The 24,051-nt window shown below is 49.7% G+C and overlaps 2 protein-coding genes across 17 annotated transcripts in view; one reads left to right on the top strand and one right to left on the bottom strand.

Moving 5' to 3' along the window:
- VPS11 (VPS11 core subunit of CORVET and HOPS complexes) overlaps positions 1-4,868 on the bottom strand; it is a 10,579-nt gene extending 5,711 nt beyond the window's left edge. Inside the window, exons 1-7 of one of the 3 annotated variants that reach the window (XM_060399748.1) lie at positions 4,598-4,868; positions 3,504-3,767; positions 3,271-3,406; positions 2,785-2,948; positions 1,945-2,192; positions 1,002-1,203; positions 452-603 (exon numbers count right to left, since the gene is read on the bottom strand). In XM_060399748.1, coding sequence (XP_060255731.1) covers positions 452-603; positions 1,002-1,203; positions 1,945-2,192; positions 2,785-2,948; positions 3,271-3,406; positions 3,504-3,650 — 1,049 coding nt within the window. In that variant the 5' untranslated portion in view covers positions 3,651-3,767; positions 4,598-4,868. The remainder of the gene's footprint in view (positions 1-451; positions 604-1,001; positions 1,204-1,944; positions 2,193-2,784; positions 2,949-3,270; positions 3,407-3,503; positions 3,768-4,597) is intronic. The other 2 variants (XM_060399747.1, XM_027979287.2) reach the window with 2 other exon arrangements.
- HYOU1 (hypoxia up-regulated 1) overlaps positions 4,495-24,051 on the top strand; it is a 21,070-nt gene continuing 1,513 nt past the window's right edge. The window contains exons 1-27 of one of the 14 annotated variants that reach the window (XM_042232957.1): positions 13,949-14,001; positions 14,405-14,419; positions 14,540-14,638; positions 14,980-15,076; positions 15,318-15,411; positions 15,601-15,679; positions 15,830-15,984; positions 16,108-16,184; positions 16,623-16,804; positions 17,044-17,159; positions 18,219-18,411; positions 18,629-18,763; positions 18,918-19,000; positions 19,093-19,225; positions 19,375-19,562; positions 19,841-19,979; positions 20,501-20,561; positions 20,699-20,778; positions 21,289-21,474; positions 21,620-21,792; positions 21,875-21,962; positions 22,085-22,207; positions 22,339-22,472; positions 22,553-22,637; positions 23,261-23,501; positions 23,594-23,641; positions 23,915-23,968. In XM_042232957.1, the coding sequence (XP_042088891.1) occupies positions 14,986-15,076; positions 15,318-15,411; positions 15,601-15,679; positions 15,830-15,984; positions 16,108-16,184; positions 16,623-16,804; positions 17,044-17,159; positions 18,219-18,411; positions 18,629-18,763; positions 18,918-19,000; positions 19,093-19,225; positions 19,375-19,562; positions 19,841-19,979; positions 20,501-20,561; positions 20,699-20,778; positions 21,289-21,474; positions 21,620-21,792; positions 21,875-21,962; positions 22,085-22,207; positions 22,339-22,472; positions 22,553-22,637; positions 23,261-23,501; positions 23,594-23,641; positions 23,915-23,968 (2,938 nt within the window). In that variant the 5' untranslated portion in view covers positions 13,949-14,001; positions 14,405-14,419; positions 14,540-14,638; positions 14,980-14,985. The other 13 variants (XM_042232958.1, XM_042232954.1, XM_042232956.2 and 10 more) reach the window with 13 other exon arrangements.

Raw genomic sequence — 24,051 nt, 5'->3', positions numbered from 1 at the left:
TTTCAGCTCAACTTCCTTGAGAGCTTTCCTGGTAGCTCAGACAGTAAAGAATCTGCCCGCAATGCAGGAGATCTGCTTTCAATCCCTGGGTTGGGAAGACCTCCTGGAGAAGGCTACCCACTCCAGTATTCTTGCTTAAAGAATTCCTTGGACAGAGGAGCTTGGTGGGCTACAGTCCATGGGGTCGCAAAGAATCAAACACAACTAGTGACTAGCACTTTCACTTATCATCACCTCAACTGCACACTGATCAGGTAGCATCTGACCCTAAATATTCCCTTTCTAATAAGGTATACTGTCTCCTCATTTGAGGCATCGCAATTTATGTAGGAAAAAAGAATAGTTCACGATGGAGTCCACTGCCTGCCCCAGTCCCCAAGTGCAGGTTTCAGTCTAGCTGGCTCTCTGTTCCCACATTCACAGGTATATCCTAAAGCACCTCCAGACTGACCGGATATACTGCTGGACAGCACCATCATGGTTGCCCTTGCTGTAGAGGTGGTCCCCATACTGCATGAAGATCTGAGCCAACCCATCGCTGTCCAGATGCTGGCTCTTGGCCAGGTTAATAGCCATCTCAAATAGGTTCTTCTTAAACAGCATCTGGAAAGGAATAGAGATTAGAAAACTGGAAGAAGTAGGCCTGAGAAGACACCTTCCCAGAATGCATCCACAACACACAAGCTGACGGTTATGAAATTCCAATCAGCCTAGATCTTAGGGTGAAACCCCCAGACACCCCCAAGACTAACATCAGCTCACCTCACCAGGTTCTCTGCAGGCAGGCAGAGTGGACCCTGAGAGTGGGCTCAGGCCCCCAGCCATTGCTTCCCTCTAAGGCCACATCCCAGGCCACTGACCTTGGAATCTTACCCTAAAGAGGCTGAGTAAGGCTGTGACCCAAAGGGAAGGAAACACCCTGGCCAAGGCGACTTGGGGAGTCTGTTCCTAGAGCCATGTCTGGGTGCCCATAGCCAGCTCTGGGAACCTGGTGGCCTTGCCTCCAGTTTGGTCTGTGTGTCCTTCTCCTGCAGTGCGTGGACCCGCCCATCCCGCGTCAGCACGTACAGGGAGCCCCACTCAGCAAGCACATCCACTACATCTTCAAAGACGGCGCTATAGGCTATGAACTTGTTGCACAGGTCATAGATGTTGAGAATCTGTTTGTCAGAGCTCTGGGAGTCCCGGCTGGTAAACTCTGACCTGTGTGGGAAAGGAAAAAGCACCGGATATTTATCTGTACCACCTTAGTCTCAGCTCCCCTCTATTTCCTTTCCCCTGACAACTCTGGTGCTACCTACTCCTCCCAGAACAAATCACTGCTAGCAGCTCATCCTGCAATACACAGCATGGTGCTAGCAGTTGTGGGAAGAGTATGTGTAGACCTGGTCTTACCTTTAAGGATCCTATAATTAATACAGGCAACAGACTGAAAACTTAAGTACATTCCAACATCCAAGATTTAACAAATAATTAATGCCTGGTATATGGAGTCCACTAGGCCTGGTACTGAATGAAAACTAGTATCTGACAAGGATCACCTGCATCACGCTGAAGATTCTGTCCCACTTTCTGATGACTCAGGAAAAAAAAAAACCCACCCTGTGTTGCATCTCCCAGCACTTTCCAATCTCTCTACTACTCAATCCCTTGTTCCTCTACCCAATTCATTTCACCCAAGTAACTAAAAACGCAATGCCAAGTCCCAAATTCCCTGGAGCATTCTAGTGCAAAAGGATTGCTCAGCAAATGTCTGCAGCAAAAGCACACTTTTCAGCAAAAAAAAAAAAAAAAAAAAGTTATAACTGAGTCTAGGTGTAAACACCTGTACAAAAAGTACAAAGTAGGGGGTTGACAGGATGTAGGCATTAGGAGTTTGAAATCAGGTTAATTCTAAGGAACAAGCCCAGCCCACTCCCTTTTGCTTCTCCATAGAATCCTTACTTGGGAGAAACCTTCCGGTCACGGGAGACAATGACAAGATAGCCTCTAAACCAGTGAGCGATGAGTTTATGGCCCTCAAAGGCAAAGCAGGGCCCACGTTCATCAGGCTGGTACAGATAGACACATTCATCCCCTGCCACTATGAACTGCAGGTCCTGAGAAGGGTCGCTGAGGGCTGAGCAGCGCAGGCCACAACCATGGGTGTCCAATTCCACACGAGGATAGTCCTTTCCAGAAACTATGTAGGACTGTGAGAAGTAAGAGAGGGGTTAACAGGCTCCCTCTGAGGAGGTAGCATCTAAATGTTCCCAACAGTATCCCCACCTCCATACTGGTTCTCTTAATTCTTAGCACCCAAGACTACCTGGATGTTTGCCTTCTCCCTTAAATGGGCCATTACCATCAGCCATCTACTAAATATATAAGCAGAACCCACATTTTCTTCCTCTGTATACACTATCACTACTTATTTGGCAAGTAAGAAAATTTTACTGCTTTATCAGAAAACTCTGGCTGAAAAGAAAACAAATCTATTGGTGTGAGTAAGCTGTTATATTAGAAGCACAAGAACCAAAGAAGTAATTTGTCCAGTGTCACTTAACAAGCCTATTTGAAGAAAAACTTATGTCTTCTGCTACAAACCCAAGAGTTCTCTTCCTAGCTCTAAATCTTCCCAGTCTCCTAAGTAAAGAAATAAAATATTAAGTTAGGCAAATGATTCAAGGCTGTAGATTAAAAATATAAGAACCTCTTTTGTCAGTTCCTTACCCTAGCCCACTGAGCAATTAAAAAAACCTTTCTACTTGCCCCAACAGTCATACCAGGAGGCGCTGGTCATACCTGAACATTCTCAGTTGTCACAACAAACAAGTGAGTGGTCTTTCCCGCTTGGCGAAAGGCCAGTCCAGTAACAGGATAGTTGCCCTTGTGCAAAATCTGGGTCTTGCTATGTCGGTCCCGAGTGATGTCCCCTTTGTTCAATGTAACACTGCCATCTGTGAAACCTGTAGGAGAGCAAGGAACAGTATTTTATTGAGGCTGAAAAGGTACGGAAGCAGAAAAAGACCTTTAGAGGCACTTTTTAGAAGTGACTATCTTTCTCCTCATACCCAACCTCTCCAGTGGTTACCATGAGGATTAGAACTCACGGACTTATTTTCAAAGAACAAAATGAAATGCTTTCCCATCCCAAACTTTAAAATCTCAAAAGTCCTCACTTCAGTACAAAATGGTCTCATGAAAACAGTGAAAATGAGCTGTAGAAGCAACTCTGAAGGAAATCTATAAAGAATCATGGGGTGTTAGCTTTGCCTTCTTTCTTCTTACCAATGGCCATAAAGTTGAGATTTTCATGGACAGTCAAACAAGATACAACAGTCGGTTCTGTCCCCGGGATGGCAGGGAAGATTCGAGTGCAGAGTGGATTGCCACCATCTCTCTTCTCCAGGTTCCAGATCTTTACCTGGGGACAGATCTCAGATGTGTGAATGCTAGTCACCCTCCAACAAATAATCATTCCCAGGCCTCTGGGTCTTTCCTGTTTCCTTTCTAGGACTCACCAGGGGGTTGATGCCCTCTTCATCCTCACCAACAGAGGCCAGAATATTGTGCTGCTTCAGTTGGTACAGGTGTGTCACCCGTAGTTTGTAGGCTTGGAAACCCGTAAGCTGTAGGGAGCGGGGCAAGAACCAGATCTGGCCTTCCATATGTGCAGAGCAGTCAAGGAGCCTCCTTTTCAAGGGGAGATTCTTACATTTAGGCCAGAACGGAAATAACAACTACCCCCAGGGCTTCCCTGGTGGCTCAGATGGCGAAGAATCCACCTGCAATTTGGGAGACCTGGGTTCGATCCCTGGGTTGGGAAGATCCCCTGGAGGAGGGCATGGCAACCCACTCCAGTATTCTTGCCTGGAGAGTCCCCATGGACAGAGGAGCCTGGCCGACTACAGTACATGGGGTCCCAAAGAGTCAGACACAACTGAACACAGCACAGCACCCCAGTGGCTCAGCTAGCAAACAACCCACCGGCCAATGCAGGAGACGCAAGAGACGGGGGTTTAAACCCTGGGTCAGGAAGGTGCCCTGGAGAAGGAAATGGCAACCCGCTCCAGTATTCTTGCCTGGGAAATTCCATGGACAGAGAAGCCTGCATGGGCTGCAGTTCATGGAGTTGCAACGAACTGGGCATGACTAAGCACACATGCACAATAAAAACAAAACCTATACAACTGTTTAAATTTTTCAAGGGTTTTTCCACATATCATCTCTGGAAACCCCCCATTTTCAAAACAGTAGAAAGGCCAGAGTTTAGGGGCAGCATTATACAAAACAAAGCAAAAGAAATCGTGGTTTCATTTAACTCTTCCCCCACAATATGGGCTGGGGAGATAATGACACCTTACATATTCATCTTTTAAAATCAACTTGCATCTGTTCTTTTGATCGACCTTAAAAACAAAAACCTTGCCCAACTGTTATTTTACGCCCCTTTTGCAGATAAGGAAATTGAAGTCCAGAGAGGTTAAACGACTTGCCCAGGATTGTTCACTCATTTGGCAACAAGTTAAAGAGAATGGACTTCCTCCTTTCTTCCCTCAGACCACAGAAGGAACACCGAGCGCCCATCTAAAGGAAACTGGCACGTAACACGAACCCTTCTGACGGACAGATTTCATCTCAGCTGGATCTCTTCAGGGATTCGAGGAGGAAAGGGACAGCTCCAGAAGAAGGATATCTCCAAAGACTAGGCTCCCTCGGCCTGAGTCGCAGACTGTGATGCCAGGAGGGAGGCAAAGGAACTTGGAAGTAGCGGGTCCAGAAGCAGGCGCGGCCCCGGGAGCAGCCCCATCATTGCCCTGTGGCTCCTTCACCAGCTCCTTGTCGAAGAAAACGAAGCGCCGCCACTGCAGGTAGGTCGCCATCTTGGCCGCAGGTCCCCGCCTCCGGGGAAGAGGTCACATGACAGGAGCCGGCGTATCACATGACCCCTCGACTTCCTGGAGTCTGGGTGCACCTGCGCTGTCCTCGCGAAGTGACGGTTTCCCGCTGCTGGGACAGTGGGCGCGGCCGCTTGAGGCAGGGTTCACCACCCGCAGCTCGCTCCGCAGTTTTCGGTTTCGCCGGCTCTGTAAGTGCCTTGGCTGAAATGCTTCTTAAGAGCTAGACCTTCACCTCTCTGGGCATCAGTTTCCTCTTTAATTAAATTGGCGGGCAGTGAGGGATGAAGATGAGGGATGACACGCGGTTTGTGAATTGTAACCCGCTGTGCCTAGATGAATTACCTTCTGCATCACAGGACTGTTTTGAGGCCTAAGTGAATCGGTGTATATGAAACTGGTTTTTCGGCTGTAGGAAAGGAGAAATAATATTAGAGGTTTGTGGCTGCCACCAGGTACAGATTGTAACTACAGTCAGTGTGTTTTTGGGTCCCTCTGTCAGAGACATGGTGTTTATTGGGCACCTAAAACATGTTTCTTAAGGAAGCTGGGAAATACTTCTGGGGCACAAATTCCAATAACCTGGCCTTTCTCTCCTTGCCGTAATGACAGGGTATAAGCAGAGTATAGCAAAGAGCCTTGAAGCTGCAGCACTGGGCACTGCGTGATTTTACAGGTGACAAGGGTCAAAGACACTTCATGGTACCCATGGGTCCCAACTTGGGCTAAACCAGCTGTCTCTCTGGAAAACTGCAAGTGTACTGTTTTTTCGCCACTGGTAGCTACAAATGGGAGTGACAGTCATTTGAGACAGTATGCAATATGAAAAAGTGGCCATATGATTAGTATTTGTGAAGTTTATTTTTGCATCCCTGTCCCCCACAGCCTATTTTCAGAACATGTTAGGCTTTATTCCCTCCCCAGATTCTCAGCAAGCAGGGCCTGTGTGTTGCTTACCAAGAACCAGGTCTAACAGCCTAGTAGATGCTCCAAGTGGATTGAAGCGGTGAATGTAGATGATTTTCCTCTTACCCTCTCCTTGATCTAGTTGATGGAAAAAGGTGTGTCTATTTGTCTAAAGAAATAAATGAGGGGAGAGCACACAGATTTCCTGATTTACAGCCCAGATTTCTTTCTTCTTTGTCACGCCGGTATTAGTACCATTTTGAATCTCAGTCTCTGAGCAGAAGCACAAGTAGAGTCTAGATGGGACCTGATTTCACCTTTGAGTTATGTCTGTTGTTAAGGCTATGGATAATACTTGTTAAAGGAAGTAAAGTGAAAGCAAAGAGAGATGTGGACAGCAGAATGACATCTTTGTTGTTGTTGTGTTTGCTCCCCCTACTGTCCAGTGGTAGAGGCTCTGATATCTGAGCCACTGGATCTTCTGTTGGTACATAAAATCTTCTGTTGGTCCTCCGGAGGACCCATGCACCTCTTCAGACTTGCTGCCTTCCTTCCTTTCCTCTTTTTGACAAATATGTCTTTGGTATTCCTGAAATTGTACTAAATGCCCAGCATATATACATGAAATAGACATGGTGCCTGCTCTTCAGGGAGCTTGACCACCACCATAGGAAACAGACATAAACAGGACTGACAGTAATGAGCCTTTAAATTTCTTTTTGCTTAAATTGAAGTAAGTTGATTTTAAAATAAATAAATAAATTGAAGTAAGTTGACTTACATTGTTTCAGGTGTACATCAAGGTGATTCAGTCATACACACACACACACACACACACAAATACTTTTTCAGATTATTTTCCATTATAGGTTATTACAAGGTATTGAGTATAGTTCCCTGTGCTATACAGTAGGTTCTTGATGTTTATCTATTTTATATAGTAATGTGTACCTGTTAACGCCAAATTCCCAATTTGTCCCTCCCTTCCTTTCCTGTTTGGTAACCATAAGTTTGTTTTCTGTGTCTGTAGTCTAGTCCTGCTCTTTAAATAAGTTCATTTGTTCATACTGTTTTAGATTTCACATATAAGTGATGTCATGTGATACTCATCTTTAACTTACTTCATTTAGCATTATAATCTCTATGTCCATCTAGGTTTCTGCAAAGGGCATTATTTCATCCTTTTTATGGCTGATATTATTAATATATACCACATCTTTATCCATTCGTCTGTCAAAGGACATTTAGGTTGCTTCCATGTCTTGGTATTGTGAATTGTACTGCTATGAATATTGGGGTACATGTGTCTTTTCAAATTAGAGTTTTCATCTTTTCCAGATACCAGCCCTAAATTTCATGTAGCGAATTATACCTAATGAGGTACTTTCCCTCTCCATTGACTCTTCATAGCAACCACCTGCAGAAGTATCATTATCTCTGATGAGAAACAGTCTCAAAGAGGTTCAGGAATTCTTCAGTTCCCTAACCTTTAATTAAATAACTTGCCGGGGGTGTGAAGCTAGGCTACACTTGTCAGAACATACACCAGGATTTGTCTTTTAGGTATGCTTGTCTGAATCCAGGTGCTTCAGTATAGTGAGGATGTAAGAAGGCAAACTACACAGAGAGTGATTGTGTGTATAAAATCACTTCCAGTTCTGCACACTGAGAACTGGAGTTCTGAAGGGACTAAAGGTAAAGAAGCAACTCAAGTCTTTAGCTTGAAATTAAAGAGATCATGACTCAGAATCAAGAATTACCTAGCAATGCCCTCTCTTTTGCCCTTCAGCAAACTGCTGCCCATGATGTACAACAGTCATATCCACTACAGCAAAATAGGAACACTTCTTGTTCCAGCTGCAAAATTTTATTTTCTATCATCCCCTCCCCCCCATCTGGCTCTCTGAATAGAAACTATTTTCTTAACTACTGAAAAATCTGTTTTTTTTCCTTACCCTAAAAAGGCTAGCAGCAGTTTCCACTTTAGGAACAAAAAGGTCAACCTAATAAACTCAGAGGTCTTATAGTATAAGAGAGCGCAAGGCTTCAAGGCAACCATAAAACAGGAGAAAGGAGCAATTAGCTGATTATTGATTGTGAAAATCTGGCCTGCAAGAGGGACCTTCGTCATGAATTTGGTAAAGCACTTAACCAAGCTTTTAGCACTGCAATAATGCATATCTTTTAGTTTTATTTCTCTAGACTGAATTTTTTTAAAAAAAAGCTAATGTATATTGGGTCCTTAGGATTCCCTAGCACTGTGTGAAGCACTTTACCCCCTTCTTTAATTTTGACACCAACCCTGTGATGCTGAAAGCTCAGCTTCTCTGCACACAGGTGCTGAATCAAATCTCAGAGTTTTGAGTGAAGTGGAAAAGGATAGCTTTATTAGTTTGCCAAGCAAAGAGGGCCACAGTGGGCTAATGCCCTCAAAGTTGTGTGTCTCCACTTGGAGAAGATAGTGAGTTTTATAGTAATTGTTCAAAGAGGGCGTGATCAGCTTGTGGACATTCTTCTGATAGGTTCATGGTGATGCAAGTAGAAATTAGCATAATTAACCTTCAGGTCAACTAATCTGAGGTCTACATACTTGTACCAGTATACCATCATTAACCATGTCAACTTCTCTCACCTGGAAGGGGTTTCAGTATCTGCAAAGTAACTCAAAGATATTGTTGTGTGTATCCATTGATGGGGAAACAGGACCTTGCCCCAAGACTGCTCTTGAGTTTGCTTCTCCCTGGTCTCACATCCCCTCCCTTCCCTAGTTAACAACTGCTTGAATCTGCCTACCGGAACTCAGGGCAAGTGATGGAGGCTGAATGAAGGCTGTCTCCTACAATCAAAGTAATGGGGATACAAAGCCCTTGTGCCCAGGAGCCCCACAGGCCCTTTTTGGTATGACTTGTGAGGCATGTACCTGCATGCCTCTTTGAAAGATATTGAAACTGAGGTTTCAACTGAGCTACACAACAGACATTTCTTCTGTAATTCTAAAAATATTGCTATAAAAGTAGGAAAAAAAAAAACTTACCCTAGTGCTTCTCCTGCCTAAAGTTACAGTAAATAAACCATCGAGTCTTTCGTGTGACACATACAAAATAATTTCTGAAATTATTATTGAAGTGTAACATACAAACAGATTAAGTATACATACTACAATCCATTGAATTTTCACAAAAGCCATTGCAACCAGCATCCCCAAAGCCAGCCTTATGCCCTCTTCTTACGTGAAAGGGTAAGTACCATCCCAGCTTCTATGACTAGAATTTAATTTTGCCTGTTTTTAAACTTTATCCAAGTGAAGTCATAAACTGTGTGCTCTATGGTTTCTGTCTGCTTTCACTGAATACTGTTTGTGGGATTTATTTAAGCAGTTGAATGTAAGAGACCAGTTGCTCTGTAGAATTCCATTGTGTGAGTGTACCACTATTTATTTGATCCAACTTTTTTTTTTACCAACTTCACGTGGCACTCAGGATCTTAGTTCCCCCAAGGGATCGAACTTGTGGCCCCACCAGTGACAGCACCAAGGCCTAACCCACTGGACTGCCAGAGAATTCCCTATGTATACAGTTATTGCTGGGCATTGGAGCAGTATTCCATTTCAGTGCATTTTGAATTAAGCTATTACAGAGTCTCAGTGAACAAAGTTTCTTCGTGAATATGTTCAAATAGATATATACCTAAGAATGGGGTAACTGGGTGACAACACTTTTTAAATTCTCCTGGACCAGGATGTTCACCACAATTGACACTGGCCTCAGCCCATGACATGGTTATATAATGTATGCATGGTTTATAATGTATGCATGTGCTCTGACGTAGGTGTTCATTTTATTCATGTTCTGTGAGATGGCAGCTTTCTCCCTTGGGCTTCTGCACAGTGTAGGGGAGGGGAGGTAGTCCTCAAACGTTATTACAGGGTTTTCTGGAGCAGAGCTAGTGGATTCAGCTGTCTTGTGCTGTGCTGTGCTTAGTCACTCAGTCGTGTCCGACTCTCTGCGACCCAGTGGACTGTAGCCTGCCAGGCTCCTCTGTCCATGGGGATTTTCCAGGCAAGAATACTGGAATGGGTTGTCATGCCCACCTCCAGGGGATCTTCCCAACCCAGGGATCGAACCTAGGTCTCCTGCATTGCAGGCGGATGCTTTACGGTCTGAGCCACCAGCGAAGCAGCTGTCTTGTTTCATCTAAGTCAGATGTTCTACATTAAAATTTTCCTACTGTTTTACACCTTGCTCTTGTGAAACTCCCATCTGGTCAGAGAACAAAACAGGTGACTCCCCAGAGCAATTGCACCTGCTGCCCCTCCCAGGGGGATAGACACCCAGGTTCAGAAGCATAGCTGATGCAGACTGTGCTCCCACCAAGGATATTCTGGGAGTGGGAGCTCACATAAGGAGCAGGGCAGACTGACTTTCTTACTCTCCCAATAAAGCCATTCAGTGATCTCAAAAATCTGTGGAAAATTCTTAAACAGATGGAATACCAGACCACCTTACCTGCCTTCTGAGAAATCTGTATGCAGGTCAAGAAGCAACAGTTAGAACCAGATATGGAACAATGGATTGGTTCCAAATTGGGAAAGGAGTACATCAAGGCTGTATATTGTCACCTTGCTTGTTTAACTTATATGCAGAGCACATCATGCGAAATGCCGGGCTGGATGAAGCACAAGATGGAATCAAGATTGTTGGGAGAAAGAAGTAAAATAAAGTGAAAGTTGCTCAGTCATGTCCGACTCTTTGTGACCCCATGGTCTATACAGTCCATGGAATTCTCCAGGCCAGAATACTGAAGTGGGCAGCTTTTCCCTTCTCCAGGGGATCTTCCCAACCCAGGGATCGAACCTAGGTTTCCTGCATTGCAGGTCGATTCTTTACTAGCTGAGCTACAAGGTAAGCCCACCCAGAGAGAGATCAATAAACTCAGATATGCAGATGATACCACCCTTATGGCAGAAAGCAAAGAACTGAAGAGCCTCTTTATGAGAGTGAAAAAACTGGCTTAAAACTCAGCATTCAAAAAACTTAAGATCATGGCATCCAGTCCCATCACTTCATGGCAAATAGATGGGGTAACAATGGAAACAGTGATAGACTTTTATTTTGGGGGGCTCCAAAATCACTGCAGATGGTGACTGCAGCCATGAAATTAAAAGATGCTTGCTCCTTGGAAAACAAGTTATAACCAACCTAGACAGCATATTAAAAAGCAGAAACATTACCAACAAAGATCCATCTAGTCAAAGCTATGGTTCTTCTGGTAGATAGAGTTGTACTATAAAAGAAAGCTGACTGCTGAAGGATTGATGCTTTTGAACTGTGGTTTGGAGAAGACTTGAGAGTCCCTTGGACTGCAAAGAGATCCAACCAGTCAATCCTATGGGAAGTTTGTTCTGAATATTCATTAGAAAGACATGCTCCAGCTGAAGCTCCAACACTTTGGCCACCTGATGTGAAGAACTGACTCATTGGAAAAGACCCTGATGCTGGGAAACTTTGAAGGCAGGAGAAGGGGACAACAGAGGATGAGATGGTTGGATGGCACCACCGACTCAATGGATGAGTTTGAGCAATCTCCGGGAATTGGTGATTGACAGTGAAGCCTGGCGTGCTGCAGTCCGTGGGATTGCAAAGAGTTGGACACGACTGAGCAACTGAACTGAAAGTCATTCAATAGGTTTTTAATAAGTGTGCAAAACTGGGAACATACTTGTTTCCCAACAGATTGACCTCTGAAGGAAGGGATAGGTCACCCCCATCTCTGGAATCCCAACACTTAGCACAATGCTTACATGCAACACAGGGCCAATAAATGTTAAAGTGCACATTCTGTTTGAAAGAATCTACCCTACTGAATTGGAGAAGGAAATGGCAGCCCACTCCAGTACTGTTGCCTGGAAAATCCCATGGACGGAGGAGCCTGGTAAGCTGCAGTCCATGGGGTCACAGAGTCAGAGGACACAACTGAGCAACTTCACTTTCACCCCACTGAATAGGTGGTCAAAAGTAGAGTCAGTTATTGAGAAACAAAATCTTGGGGACTTTGCTGGTGGCCCAGTGGTTAGGAATCTGCCTTCCAATGCAGAGGACACAGGTTCAGTCCCTGCTTGGGGAACTAAATCCCACATGCCACTGAGCAACTAAGCGTGCGCACCACAACAGGCTTAGAAAATAAGCAAAATCTTTCTCTGTGACATTGAAATGACAACTTCTATGTTCATCAGTATGACTAAACAACTCCCATGCTATGGAATGTTCTGTAGCAGTAAACAAAGTGAATCTGTACACTGGTATGAAAAATACACCATGATTTATTTTAACCAAAGAAGAAAAAAGCAAGTTGCAACAAGCTAATCATATAACATTTTATCATTTAAAAAAGACAGCAGCTACATATTTCAAGAGGCATACATGTATGTAAATAGAGGAAAAGGCCTAGAATGTTACACATCTAATAACAGCAGATAACTCTAGAGATTGTGGATATTATCAAAGAGATTTAACTTTATCTGGCATATTAAAACTTTTTACAAGATTACATTTGTATATTATTTGCGTAATTAAACTGTATTAGTTTCAAGCGAATTTCTGTTTCTACCAATTTCTCTACTACCTGAAGACTGAATTATTCTAAAAAGGAAGGAAAATAGACCTCCTCTTGATACTGCCAGTAGGTTGATCTGCTAAGCATAGACACCAGACTCAAATCTGAACCCAGCTGGATCTGTTTACTTTAACCTTTGCTTTTCATCGCTTTTAGTCACTAAAAAGATGCTGTCTACAACTGTACTTATATATAATGACCTGGCTAGGGGAACCTGCCCCCTGCCTGAATGTTAAAGTGCCTTTATTCAGCTCCTAGGGATACACTCTGACCCTGCCCAACTGTGAATGGTTACAGAAAAGAAGAAATTAACACATCCCTTCCCTGATGCTTATTTTGCAGGATTTATGGCCTTTTTACTTTACTTCCACACCACCTCCTCCTCTGTTCTATAAAAGAAACTGACATCCAGACCCCAATCAGATGGTACTCTAGGGTGCAAGACTGCCATTTTCTTGGTTGCCAGGTTTTCCGAATAAAGTCTCTAGTCTTTGCCTCAGCACTTTGTCGTCCAACTATTGGCTATTAGACAGAGTTTGGATTTTGTAACAGCCCTAAGCATTATTTAAAAATGTAGGAAAAGGACCAGATAAGATTTCCTTAACCAAGCCTGGGCTGTGATAGCCAGGGCCTTCACAAGAACCTTCTGTAAAGGGAGGCCAGGCAACGATTTCATGAGAGGAAGCAGTGATACCATATTTAAGAAAAGTGCTCTGATGTCAATAAAACTGGAAAAAGAAAGTGTGCTCTCTCAGGACCATGCAGATTTCTATGGGCTTGTGAAGTACAGAGAGGGGAGTTAAGAGCGCCAGAAACCTTTCCGAGGTGCTTTAATTAAGAAAGAAAGTGCACAGGCATAATGGAAGAGAAACAGGAGGTGGTGCATCTGTGCTTAACCAATTAACAGCCTCACAAAAGCGGCTTTTGTGTCAGGGATTTGCAGTTCGGAATGTTCTTTCTCAAACTGGAGTAAAGAGTCCAGGCCAACTTCTGCCACTAATACAAGCGTTACCTCCGACTCATCAGCGAACATCTCTCTTGGTGGCTTTAGTTTCCGCAAAGAAAGAAAGCGGGGGTTAAGGTGGACTAAGCAGTCGTTCTCTGATTTCCAGCCAAAGCCTAGGGCAGTTCAATACCGACCAGCAAGCTAGCACCTCTTCCGCGTGGTTGCCTCGGGGATGCAAGGATGCCTGCTCCTCGGACGGGGCTCCCAGATGACCAGAAGAGGCCCGAGTGCTGGACCACCCGTTTGCCGACTCGCTCCAGGCACCGGCCACTCCAGACCCGAGCAATCAGACCTTCAGCGCCGCGGCCGGAAAGGTCCCTCGAGCGCACCAGGATGGACGCTGGGCCGCGCGTGACGTGGACCAATCGGCGGCCGGGATCGGCGGTTTTCCTCCAACTGATTGACTGGCCTCTCCTTCGCCTTCGCGGCGGCGGCCGGAGACGGAGGAGGGGGTGGGCCTAGGACGTGGCCCAATGGGGACGCGCGCCGCGGCGGTGGGGGGCGGGGCCAGGCCCGCGGCGCAGGGCCGGGCGGCGGAGGCTCCAATGAGCGCACGCCGCGTCCGGGGCCGGCTGGTGCGCGAGACGCCGCTGAGAGGTTGGTGGCTAATGTAACAGTTTGCAAGCAGAGGGGAGTTGTGGAGGGCGCAGGTTTGGGGGACGCGCTGCTGGCCTCGTGGGTTTGTTCGGAGCTGCGTTTGTCCCAGAGCTGGGGTCACGGGAGCGGAGGCAAGAGGTAGCGGGGGTGGGGATGGAGATGGAAACCGGCCACCCCTTAGAGGAGGCAACGTGCTAGCTCCGGGGGCGGGTCAGTAGCGGGAGTGAGGGCCGCACGGACGCCGGTGCGCTTGGCCCTGCAGCTCGGTCTCCGGGGTGTTCTCATGCCTTAGAGGTGGGCTGGGACCTGTTTCCGGGAGTGGGAGCCGCCGTCTTTGGCAGGTGAGGCTTAGGTGAATTCGGAATACTAGCTGCCTTCTCGGCGCGGAACCTTATCGTTCCAGGCACAGCGGCTGTGTGTAGGTACCGGGGCCGGGATGGGATGGAGAAGGGGAGCGGGCGGAACAACCCGAAGGGATGCTGAGGACAAGACGTGCCCTTCTTCCATCCCTGCCTCGTCCAGCGTCACTATCTCTCAGTTCCCGTCCAGGCCCGGCCAGGCTTTCCGCGCCAGCGGGGGAGCTCCAGGTGTAGGGAGGTAGTCTAGTCCTGAGCGGGGATCCCTGGCGGCACCCCAGGTGTGTGACAGCAGGGACATTGCTGGGGTGCGCCCGTAGAGCTGCCTGTGCAGTGGGCGGAAGGCCTTGGTCTCCGTCCTCCTGGCCTGTTACCATCACTGGTTAGGGATGTGGCCAAAGGCTTGGATCCCCGGTGTTTCACCTGGGCCTTCCTGTGGTCACTTCTGAAGATGGTGAGAGTGCTTGGTTCTCATTAGAAGGGAGGGGAGGGGATGTAGCCTATCCTGCCCTGGATGAGGATGGAGTAAGTATGAATTTTAAAGTTTTTCTGTTCTGGATGAGGTTCTGCCTTCTTCACTCAGGGAATCCAGTTACAAGTGTTGTTTTTCTCCTCTCCTAAGGACACAATGGCAGCCACAGTCAGAAGGCAGAGGCCGAGGAGGCTAGCCTGTTGGGCCTTGATGACTGTGCTCTTGGCAGACCTGTTGGCATTGAGTGGTATGTCCCCCAGCAGAGGCGTCAAAAGAAATATGAATGAATGAATGATGGATGATATGTGGCGGGCAGGGGTAATGAGGCTGGTGAATGGGAAACCTTTCGGCTCTTAGGTTGCCAGACCCAGACATTTTTGTTTGTCTGCTGCTGTCTTACCTTCTCCATGGAAAGCGGTATGCTTTGATTAGTGGGGCCTCAGGAAGGCAGGGAAAGGGGCTAACTGACAGATCTGTTTCCCCTTCAGACACACTGGCGGTGATGTCTGTGGACCTGGGCAGCGAGTCTATGAAGGTGGCCATCGTCAAACCTGGAGTACCCATGGAGATTGTCTTGAACAAGTGAGGGCGGCCCCAGGGTCGGGTGGGGAAAAGAGGGTCCGCACCCCAGGCCCAAGTGTGTTCTTCGTAGTGGCCTCAACAGACTTTGTGTCTGCATGATTGTGGGATGTTGTATGTACCTGGGGGTGTTGAGGCTCCTGAGAACACACCGTGCCATAGGCACATGGCCCCAGTGTGTCTTTTCCTCAGGGAGTCCCGGAGGAAAACCCCAGTGACTGTGACCCTAAAAGAAAATGAACGATTCTTTGGCGACAGTGCGGCCAGCATGGTGAGCTCGCAGCCCACCCCTTCCCAGAAGCAGTGGGCAGGAGAGGCGATGGCAGACTCCAGAGTCTACTCCCTGATCGATCTCCAAGGTAGGTAGGTGATGGCAGGTTTGGGAGTCTTAACACTCTGCACTTTCTTTACCTCTTCTCAGGCCATCAAGAACCCAAAAGCAACACTGCGTTACTTCCAGCACCTCCTGGGGAAGCAGGAGAATAACCCCCATGTAGCCCTGTACAAAGCTCGTTTCCCCGAGCATGAGCTGGGCTTCGACCCGCAGAGGCAGACTGTGTACTTCCAAATCAGCCCGTGAGTGCCCTGCTGGGGAAGGTGGGCTCAGGGGGCCTGGTGAGATCCCTGTCAACATGTGTTCACCACTGTCCTTATGTGGATGCTGGGCTTTCCTCTCCGCTAACCATCCCCCTCCCCCAGGCAGCTGCAGTTCTCACCGGAGGAGGTCCTCAGCATGCTTCTGAACTACTCCCGATCTCTGGCTGAAGATTTTGCAGGTGGGTGGCCAAGGTGGAGCCAGTGGCAGCCACGTTCCCTGGAGACTCAAATGAAGGCAGGTCTGAGTCCCCAGGAACACTTAGTAACATCTGATGACATTTTTGGTTGTCACAACTAGGGAGCTGCAGCCACTGTCATCTACCGAGTAGAAGCCAGGGGTGCTGCCAAACTTCCTAGACTGCACACCTCTGCCCCCCAAAACAAAGAATTATCTGGCCCAGGGACTTTCCTGGTGGTTTAGTGGTTAAAACCCTGAGCTTCCATTGCAGGGGACACAGATTCAATCCCTCGTTGGGGAATGAAGATCCCACGTCTTATGTGGTGCGGCCGAGAAAAAAAAAATACTATCTAGCCTAAAATGTCAGCTGTGCTGAGACTGAGAAACTCCCATCTAAGGTGTGGAGCTGGTGGGAACCCTGTTCTCTTGTCCCCTGTAGAGCAGCCCATCAAGGATGCAGTGATCACTGTGCCAGCCTTCTTCAATCAGGCTGAGCGCCGAGCCGTGCTGCAGGCTGCGCGAATGGCTGGCCTCAAGGTGCTGCAGCTCATCAATGACAACACCGCCACTGCCCTCAGCTACGGTGTCTTCCGCAGGAAAGATATCAACAGCACTGCCCAGGTGAGCCAGGGAGGAGCTGCCGACTGGCCTGGCAGGGTGGCCGAGTCTGATGATGGAAGCCACTTGGCTTGATTTGCATCTCATTTGCATTCTGGCCCTTGACAAATGTGGCCACAGCCCCCTCTCAGCTCCTTTTGGAGCTGTTTGGCTTTCATTCAGTGCAGCCCTTTGGAGGCAGGCAGGCAGGCACCCTGGAGTTGTGTTCGGTTCTTGTGACAGTGGCCTTGATGTCTCCGCAGAATATCATGTTCTATGACATGGGCTCAGGCAGCACTGTGTGCACCATCGTGACCTACCAGACAGTGAAGACTAAGGATGCAGGGATGCAGCCACAGCTGCAGATCCGGGGTGTGGGGTAAGTGGGTACTGCGAGGTGGGCTGCTTGCTGAGCTGCCCTTGGGTCCGGGTTTCTTCTTGGAGGGTCAGCTGCCTCACTTTCCTGCTCCCTGCAGGAGAACTCTCCTGGCTAAAGCATCCACCTTTGTAGGATACGTCTCCCAAAGAGCACGAGGTAGATGGAGATACGGAGAGACAGTTTGGGAAGGTTGAGGGCAATGAATGTCCCAAGCTGCTTCTGAGGAAATCCATCAGGCCATAGGCCCTATGAGGAGTGTAAGCTTCAACTATGTCTTTGTTCTTGGCATCTTTGGTTTCCTTATTGCTGATGTGATGTTATTTCATGAACCCATTCTTTACTGTCCACCTTTTCTGTTTCCACATGAGTCTGAACTGCTGCCGCCTCTCACCTGCAGAAGAGCAGATCTCACTGCTGCCTGTGTGGCCTCCCTCCAGTTCTTTTTCCACATTTCAGCCAGAGGGTTCTTTTCAAACTTGTCTGTATCTCATTTCTTTAGAAACCCTTCAGTGGCTCTGCACCTTTGTCTTGGCTTATGAAGCCACCTGTATGTGCCCTGACAACTCCAGCTTGGCTCTGACCTTGAGCTCCAGCCGTCTTTGCCCTCCATTGAACTTACACACTCTTGTTCTCTCACACCTCACCCTCTGCCTAGAATGTTCTTTCCTCTCTTCTTCACCTCGTTAACTCCAACTCACCTTCAAGTTTCAGCTCCAGCATCACTTCTTCACCGAACTTTCCCAGACATCTCTAAATAGCTGAAATTTCCCTTATGTATGTTCTAGTGGCATCCTCTGTCTGTTATAACACAGGGGATTGCTAAAATTTCACAGTGTGGTTGATGGCTCAATTATAAACTATTTGATAGCGGGGACCCTGTCTTTTATTTTCCTTCTTACAGTTGTATTTCCAGAGACAAATATTTAATATGATGCATAATAGTTACAGTTGAATAAATGGCTAGATGGACTGTCACTGAGAGGTGTTAGCCATGTGGGTGAGACCCAGGTTCCTGTGTGGATGAAGGGACCCCGTGTGTTCTTCACACTTACTGCACAGGTTTGACCGTACCCTGGGGGGCCTGGAGATGGAGCTCCGCCTGCGTGAGCACCTGGCCGGGCTTTTCAACGAGCAGCGCAAGGGTCAGAGAGCAAACGACGTGCGAGAGAACCCTCGTGCCATGGCCAAGCTGCTTCGTGAGGCCAATCGACTGAAGACCGTTCTGAGCGCCAATGCTGACCACGTGGCCCAGGTGCTCACACGTGGCTGCTTGAGGGCAAAGATTCCTTGCCCCGCCCCCTCCCAGAGGGTGGAGGACCCTGCCACCCTGAGCTCAATTTTGGGGTGGCCCATCCCTTGTTCCCATGCTTCCTGCCTGCCTCCCAGCATCCTGTTCCCTTGGTGTCTCACCCACCCACCCAGAGAGCAGGACCCGGGTGAGTGCTCTGACCTTCCTATTCCTTTCCCAGATCGAGGGCCTGATGGATGATGTGGATTTCAAGGCAAAGGTGACTCGAGCCGAGTTTGAAGAGTTGTGTGCAGACTTGTTTGAGCGGGTCCCTGGGCCCGTGCAGCAAGCGCTGCAGAGTGCAGAGATGAAACTGGTGAGGCAGGGTCATCGAGGTGGGCGTGACGGGGAGACAGATGGGATGGAAAGTGAAGAGGTGGCAGGGAGGAGGGAAGAAGTCAGAGAAGAGTCTGTGCTGAGGATGAGGGTGACCTCGGAATTGACCCATCCTCCACTTTCTCCCCCTGCAGGATGAGATTGAGCAGGTGATCCTGGTGGGCGGGGCCACTCGCGTCCCCAAAGTGCAGGAGGTGCTGCTGAAGGCTGTGGGCAAGTGAGTGTGGGGCCTGAGCAGCAGGAGGGCTGAGGGGAGGTGGGCCAGGCCAGGCTGCAGATGGATGGTCCTGAGCCTTGGGATGTTTACAGGGAAGAGCTGGGGAAGAACATCAATGCCGATGAAGCCGCCGCCATGGGGGCTGTGTACCAGGCGGCCGCGCTCAGTAAAGCCTTTAAGGTGAAGCCTTTTGTCGTCCGGGATGCGGTGATCTACCCCATCCTGGTGAGTAAGCCTGTGTGCTGGGGTGGAAGGCTTCCCATACCTCTCCCAGGGCCATCTCGAGCCTGTCCCTCTGTCTTCCTGCCATCGGCATTCCCCATCCCAGACCCTGCTCTGCTTCTCCACTGGGCCTCCCCTCTCCTGCCATGTAGGTGGAGTTCACGAGGGAGGTGGAGGAGGAGACTGGGGTCCGCAGCCTGAAGCACAATAAGCGCGTCCTCTTCTCTCGCATGGGACCCTACCCTCAGCGCAAAGTCATCACCTTTAACCGCTACAGCCATGACTTCAACTTCCACATCAACTACGGTGACCTGGGCTTCCTGGGGCCTGAGGATCTTCGGTGAGGGGGTGGGGCCAGATGGGGGCTCGGGGGAGGGCGGGGTGGGGTCTGCGAGTGACACCAGGGAAGCAGCCTGTGGGCTGGGCTTGGGCTTGGGCTGAGCTTCTCCTCTGGGGGTGCTTCCATCCCGAGGGTGTCCTGGGGGAGGGCCCCCTGTCTCATACCCGGAGGCTATGTAGACTAGAGCTTGGAGGCAGGCTTGTGGGGGCCTCCCCTGAACGGCTTTCTTTCTTTTTTTTTTTTTTTTGCCCCTGAATGGCTTTCTCCTCCCCACCTAGGGTATTTGGCTCCCAGAATCTGACCACAGTGAAGCTAAAAGGTGTGGGCGAGAGCTTCAAGAAGTACCCCGACTACGAGTCTAAGGGCATCAAGGCTCACTTCAACCTGGACGAGAGCGGCGTGCTCAGCCTGGACAGGGTGAGAGCAGGAGGCCCCATGTGCCAGGCGGGGCCCAGGCGCTACCAGCCGCTTCCACAGCGGCTCCTTGTATTATTCAAACATGGTCAATAAAATGGGTTTGGGAGTTGGATAAATCTTGAGCTAAACAGGGGATCTGGTGTGGGCCATCTCAGAGCCTGTGAGTGCTCATGGACGTTGTAATTTTCAGGTCTAGGATGGCTGAGAAACCTGCTTATTAACAACAGTTCAGGGGATTTGTATCTTTTAGAACATACTGTGGGCAACCATGGCCTATTCTGTTGAGTGGAGGAGTGTGAGGGTGAGGAGGGGAAGCTCCAGTCTCCTCCTCAGAGGGCTTGTAATCAACTGGGGTGGAGGAGACTCCATCCAGGAGCCCTTGGAGGAGGCAGGGGAGAGGACAGGCTAGCACAGCTGGAAGTCACATGGTTGTGCCTCACCAGGAACCCGCCAGGCAGGATGTTTGTGGAGAAAAGGTGGGTTAGCATGTGCTTGTCTTCACCTTGGATCCCTGTCTTCAGGTGGAGTCTGTGTTTGAGACGCTGGTGGAGGACAGCCCAGAAGAGGAATCTACTCTGACCAGTAAGATGAGCAAGTGCACGCGTGTGAGAGAGTGTCGTTGTGTGCCTTCCAGGGAGGTGGGCAAGCCTTGCCCTTAGGGTTGGGGGTGGAGTCACTTCTGTGGCGCTTTTTAAGTCTTTGGGTTTTCCTCTTTCTAGAACTTGGCAACACCATCTCCAGCCTGTTTGGAGGTGGCAGCACACCAGATACTAAAGAAAATGGTACTGACACAGTCCAGGTAAGGCCAGGATGGAGTCAGGGGAGCACGGAGGACGGTGCATGGGACCAGGCGGCAGCAGCAGAGATGGGGGTTGGATGTCGACCCCAGCTTCTCAGGATGTGATAGGCCCCGCCTCCTCTTAGCCTGTGGAGAAGGGTATGGCAACCCACTCTAGTATTCTTGCCTGAAGAACTCCATGGACAGAGGAGCCTGGTTTCTACAGTCCATGGGGTTGCAAAGAGTTGGACATGACTGAGACTTTCTTTCTTTCTTTTCTCTTAGCCCAAGCTGGGTTCACCACACCCTTCTCTGGACTCTGAGCCATCCCAAGGCTCACCGTCACCTTCAGACACTTTTCCTCTCTCCAGCTAGACTGCCTCAGTCCAGACGCCCATTGCCCATTTCCACACAGTGGTCCTCTGTCTCCCCCAAGCTGTGCCATAGGCAGTGAGCCCTTCAAAGCAGAGCCAGTCCTGATCCATGGGCCCTGCTGATGACTCCTCAGAGGGTGTGTCTGCTTGTTTCCAGGAGGAGGAGGAAGGGCCTGTTGAGGGGAGCAAGGATGAGCCTGGAGAGCAAGCGGAGCTCAAGGAGGAAGCTGAGGCCCCAGCGGAGGACACCTCTTCGCCCCCACCCCCTGAGGCTAAGGGGGCTGCAGCACCTGAGGGAGAAAAGGCCACAGAGAAAGATGGCAGGGACAAGCCCGAGGCCCAGGTGAGCTCTCGGCAGAGTGAAGTTGGCCTGGACCCTGAGGCTGATGGGACAGGCGCCTGCCTTGCTTCTGTCCCTAGAGCCATCCCCGCCTGTGGAGGTCAGGATGGCTGATGCTTTCCCTGACAGCCTCGTCTCTTCCCCACAGAAGCCAAGTGAGAAAGGGGAGGCGGGGTCTGAGGGTGCCCCTCCAGCCCCGGAGGAAGAAAAGAAGCAGAAACCAGCCCGGAAGCAGAGGATGGTGGAGGAGATCGGGGTGGAGCTGGTCGTCCTGGACCTGCCTGACTTGCCTGAGGACCAGCTGGCCCGCTCGGCCCAGAAGTGAGTAAAGGCTGTGAGCGTGCGGAGGGTGGGCACAGGGTGTGGAGTGGCACCTCTCACGCCTGCTGCCCCTCGGCCACAGACTCCAGGACCTGACGCTCCGGGACCTGCAGAAGCAGGAACGGGAGAAAGCAGCCAACAGTTTGGAAGCCTTCATCTTTGAGACCCAGGTGGGTGGGCTGGGACACAGGCCTGCCTCAGGACAAGGGACAGAGTTGGGGAGGAGAGTCCTGCCCCAAGAGCCTTGGCCCAAGGGCCTGCTGCATGCTTGCGCTCTGGTGCACCTCCCCAGGACAAGCTGTACCAGCCCGAGTACCAGGAAGTGTCAACCGAGGAGCAGCGTGAGGACATCTCTGGGAAGCTCAGTGCCACGTCCACTTGGCTGGAGGATGAGGGTTTTGGGGCCACCACAGCGGTGAGAGGGCTCCCAGGACATGGTGGGCAGGATGGGGAAAGGAAAGAGAGCTGGAGTGTGAGGTCATAGAGAAGGATGCAGGGCTGTCGTCCCCTAACCCCTCTGCCCTCTCCCACCCCCACGTCTGTCAGATGTTGAAGGAGAAGCTGGCCGAGCTACGGAAGCTGTGCCACGGGCTGTTTTTTCGAGTGGAAGAGCGCAAGAAGTGGCCCGAACGGCTGTCTGCCCTGGATAATCTCCTCAATCATTCCAGCATGTTCCTCAAGTGAGCGGCCCCTTTGCTCTTCTTCCCCACTCAGTCCCACCCCATCCCTCCTGGGTTGACTGTCTCCTCTCTGACTGCAGAGGGGCCCGGCTCATCCCAGAGATGGACCAGATCTTCACTGAAGTGGAGATGACAACGTTAGAGAAAATCATCAATGAGACCTGGGTAATCCCCATATAAATACTTAATTGGAGGCTTACCTGGCAAGGTGGGCTGTCCTTGGCAGTGGAGGAGATACAGAGAAATGGAGACTCAGCAGTCATTGCCTTCTCACTTAGCAGCTCATTGGAAAGGCAAAAGATGGCTGCATTTGAGATCACATCTGATCAGTCCCAGACCAGGTCATAGGCATGAGTCGTCGATTAGAGGGGTAGTGGAGCCCATCCCCGCAGGGTCAGAGAGAGCTGCTCTGAGGAGCTGGGCCTTGAACTGCATGCAGAAATTGGGGCAGGGTTTGGGGAGGTGAGAATGACTTGTGAGATTGAGAAGCTGTTCTGGATGTGGGGGCTATTTGTTTAACCAGAGCACCAAAGTGGTTGAAATAAGGAGGAAAATAAGAGGTTCAACTGTGGTTAGTCCATAGAAATAGGATGGAAGCCAGAAATAGGCAGTTTGGCAGTCCCTTGTGGAGAGCCTCAGAGGCCATCCTGAGGTATCTGTTTGCTTCTGGGGCTGACAGTGACGGGCAGTGATTTGGGGTCTGAGGGAAGGAGCCAGAGGTTGGTTGTGGTGTGTTTCTGGGACAGAGGCATCTGCTGGCTCCGAGCCTGTCCTGACCTCGCCCACAGGCCTGGAAGAACGCAACCGTGGCCGAGCAGGCCAAGCTTTCCGCCACAGAGAAGCCCGTGTTGCTCTCGAAAGACATCGAGGCCAAGATGGCGGCCCTGGACCGTGAGGTGCAGTATCTGCTCAATAAGGCCAAGTTCGCCAAGCCCCGGCCCCGGCCCCGGGACAAGAACGGGACCCGGGCAGAGGCTCCCCTCAATGCCAGTGCCAGTGACCAGAGTGAGAAGGTCATCCCTCCCCCAGGTGAGGCCAGGGGACTGGTTCAGGCATCACTGGGCAGGAGGAAGCATTCCCTTCCTTCCGGGGACTACCTTTTCCTCCTGGTTTCCCTCCAGGCCAGACTGAAGACACGAAGCCCATCCCAGAACCTGAGAAAGAGACTGGTGAGCTGGGGAAGCGGATGGGGAACATGGACATCACTTAGCCTGAGGGGTCGGCAGACTAGCAGGACAGCCTCTCTCTGGACAGCCCTGGAGCGTTGAATAGCCTTTATATCTTGTAGATGATTATTTCCAAAAACACAATAGACCCAAGTGTGGCCCACAGATCCTAAAATACTGACATTCACTGTCTGGCTCTTGCCGGAAAAAGTTTGCCAACCCCTGCATTAGCCCCTTCCTCCCTCTTGCAGACACTAACCTGTTCTTTCTGCAAAGCAGGACCTGAAGCAGCAGACTCTGAGCCTCTCGAGTTAGGGGGTCCCGCAGCAGGTGAGGGTGGAGGTGGCGGGCTGTGCTGGGGGGCAGTGCCTGCCCTGAGCTGGGCCTGTTCTCTCCGTCTCACCTCCCTCCAT

This window comes from Ovis aries, chromosome 15 (genome assembly GCF_016772045.2).
Source record: "Ovis aries strain OAR_USU_Benz2616 breed Rambouillet chromosome 15, ARS-UI_Ramb_v3.0, whole genome shotgun sequence".
In the NCBI taxonomy this organism is placed as follows: domain Eukaryota; kingdom Metazoa; phylum Chordata; class Mammalia; order Artiodactyla; family Bovidae; genus Ovis; species Ovis aries.
Note: the sequence above shows the minus strand (reverse complement) of the source record. Positions and strands in the feature narration are given on the sequence as shown.